The sequence below is a fragment of the Cariama cristata genome, unplaced genomic scaffold (genome assembly GCF_000690535.1).
Source record: "Cariama cristata isolate BGI_N322 unplaced genomic scaffold, ASM69053v1 scaffold33631, whole genome shotgun sequence".
In the NCBI taxonomy this organism is placed as follows: Eukaryota; Metazoa; Chordata; class Aves; order Cariamiformes; family Cariamidae; genus Cariama; species Cariama cristata.
Window position 1 is genome coordinate 1749 of NW_009598079.1, and position 1839 is coordinate 3587.

The 1839-nt window shown below is 58.8% G+C and overlaps 1 protein-coding gene across 1 annotated transcript in view; it reads right to left on the minus strand.

Moving 5' to 3' along the window:
• RASL12 (RAS-like, family 12) overlaps positions 1 to 1839 on the minus strand; it is a gene marked incomplete at its 5' end in the record, with an annotated part of 2784 nt that overhangs the window by 701 nt on the left and 244 nt on the right. Inside the window, 2 exons of the mRNA XM_009709158.1 lie at positions 507 to 697; positions 791 to 864. Coding sequence (XP_009707460.1) covers positions 507 to 697; positions 791 to 864 — 265 coding nt within the window. The remainder of the gene's footprint in view (positions 1 to 506; positions 698 to 790; positions 865 to 1839) is intronic.

The window sequence follows — 1839 nt, forward strand, 5'->3', positions numbered from 1 at the left end:
AGAAGGGACAGGCCCTTGCTGTGGGGAGGGGGCAGCCTCCGTGCTGGGAGCACGGGGGGGTTCAGCAATGCACGGGGGGCGTTCAGCAACGCCCGTGACTCAAGGACCCGTGGGACCAACACTCAGCGCAGCCCCAGAATGGCACAAAAGGCCAGAAAAACACACCGGGGACATCCAGTCCTGGCAGCGGGGATGGGGCGAGAAAGGGCTCCAGGGAAAGGGCACATCCAGAGGGGAGCGAGGAGCTGGAGGAGGCTCAAGCCCTGCCCGGGGACGGTGACGCCGCCTTACCATGCAGCTGAAAAACATCTCGCTGAAAATACCCATGGGCTCAAAATAAATACATCATCCCCTGGGCGGGGAGAGCAGGAACCTCAGAGATGTGGGGGGACGTGGCAGGGGGTGGAAATAACCACAGAAATAATTTCAGATTTGGGTTTTGCATCCTAGCTGGACAGGATGTCTTTTCCCAACAGGAAAAGACAGCCTTGCCGCACGCCCGATACCTGTACTGCTCCATGTCCAGCTTATTGCCCAGCAGGAGCACGGGGCAGCGACGCTGGCAGCCCCTCGCATGCAGGGCGAGGACCTCCAGGTAGCACTGGCAGCCCTCGAAGCTCTTCCTATCATTGATGCTGTAGACGACGAGGAAGGCACTGGCCCAGCGCAGGTAGCGCTCGCAGTTCCCGGGCCCATCCTACAGGTAAGAGGAGCGGCTGAGCCATGGTCCAGCCGTGGTCCGGCCACGTCTCGCCGGGTGTTTGGCACCACGGGTGCCCCGGTGCCTCACCTGGTCGGCGGTGTCCATCACCTTCAGCAGCACAGGTTGCTGGTCCACCAGCTCCTCTGAGGCGTAGGTGTCCTCTGCAAGGAGAAGGGTGGTTGTGAGGATGGGCTGGGGTGTCCCGTCTTCTCCAAAGCCAAACAAAGCCCTGGATGCTTGGGACACCGTGGAAAAATCCCAGCCCCAATGAGGAGCATCCTCCACCGATGCCTCCCACCTTGGTCCTTCCTGAGCCAACATTATTTTAGGGGATTGGCAGTGATGCTACTAGGCAAGCCCGGCTAGGAGCAGTTATTTCCCCCTGCATGCCACAAGCGTGGGCTCTCGTGGGAGAAGGAGGGAGGGGAAGGAGCCCGGCGCAGCCGTCACTGCACCCGGGGCTCGGCCCTTATCTAAATGCCATGACCTGGTGAGATAAAGCGAGCTGGGGGCTTGACACGGGGGCTCTTTCCCAATAAATCAGGCAAAAGGAGCACCCCTTTCTTTTGGAAGGAGGGCAGGCAGGGAAAACCGCGGAGCCGTTCCCCGGGGAGAAAGATGACTTCTCCCAGCCGGATCCTAACGGAGGCGTTTCGGAAAGGTTTTGACGTGGGAATATGAAACCGCATTCCCAAAAAAAGATCTGAGGAGGAAAGGATTTATCCTTTCCTAAGAGTCACTGAGTTATTAGGGGCTGGAGTCGGTTCCTGGACAAGGTCCATATCTCCCGAATGTCCCCGATAAATCATTTATGGTTCTTCCCTGCGCCCTGGAGTCAGGCCTAGGAAAATAGTTATTAATTACTCAAATGAGTGGGGGAAAAAAAAAAAAAAGCCCAGAACGGCTCGCTGCAGAGCGCAGCCCCCAGGGCCGCCTGCTCTGTGGCCCCCGCTCGCTCCCTGAGCCCTTGCCCTGCCCGACACCCCCAGGAGCGAGCCAGAGGCACGAGATGCTCCCCACGGACCCCCAATAATTCAGTTTTCAGTTTATTGGGGGCGATGCGAGGAGCCGACGTTCCCTCGTGGGACGTGCCTGCAGAGAGAGCTCTGCTTTCACCTCTGTTTTTACAGGCGGGG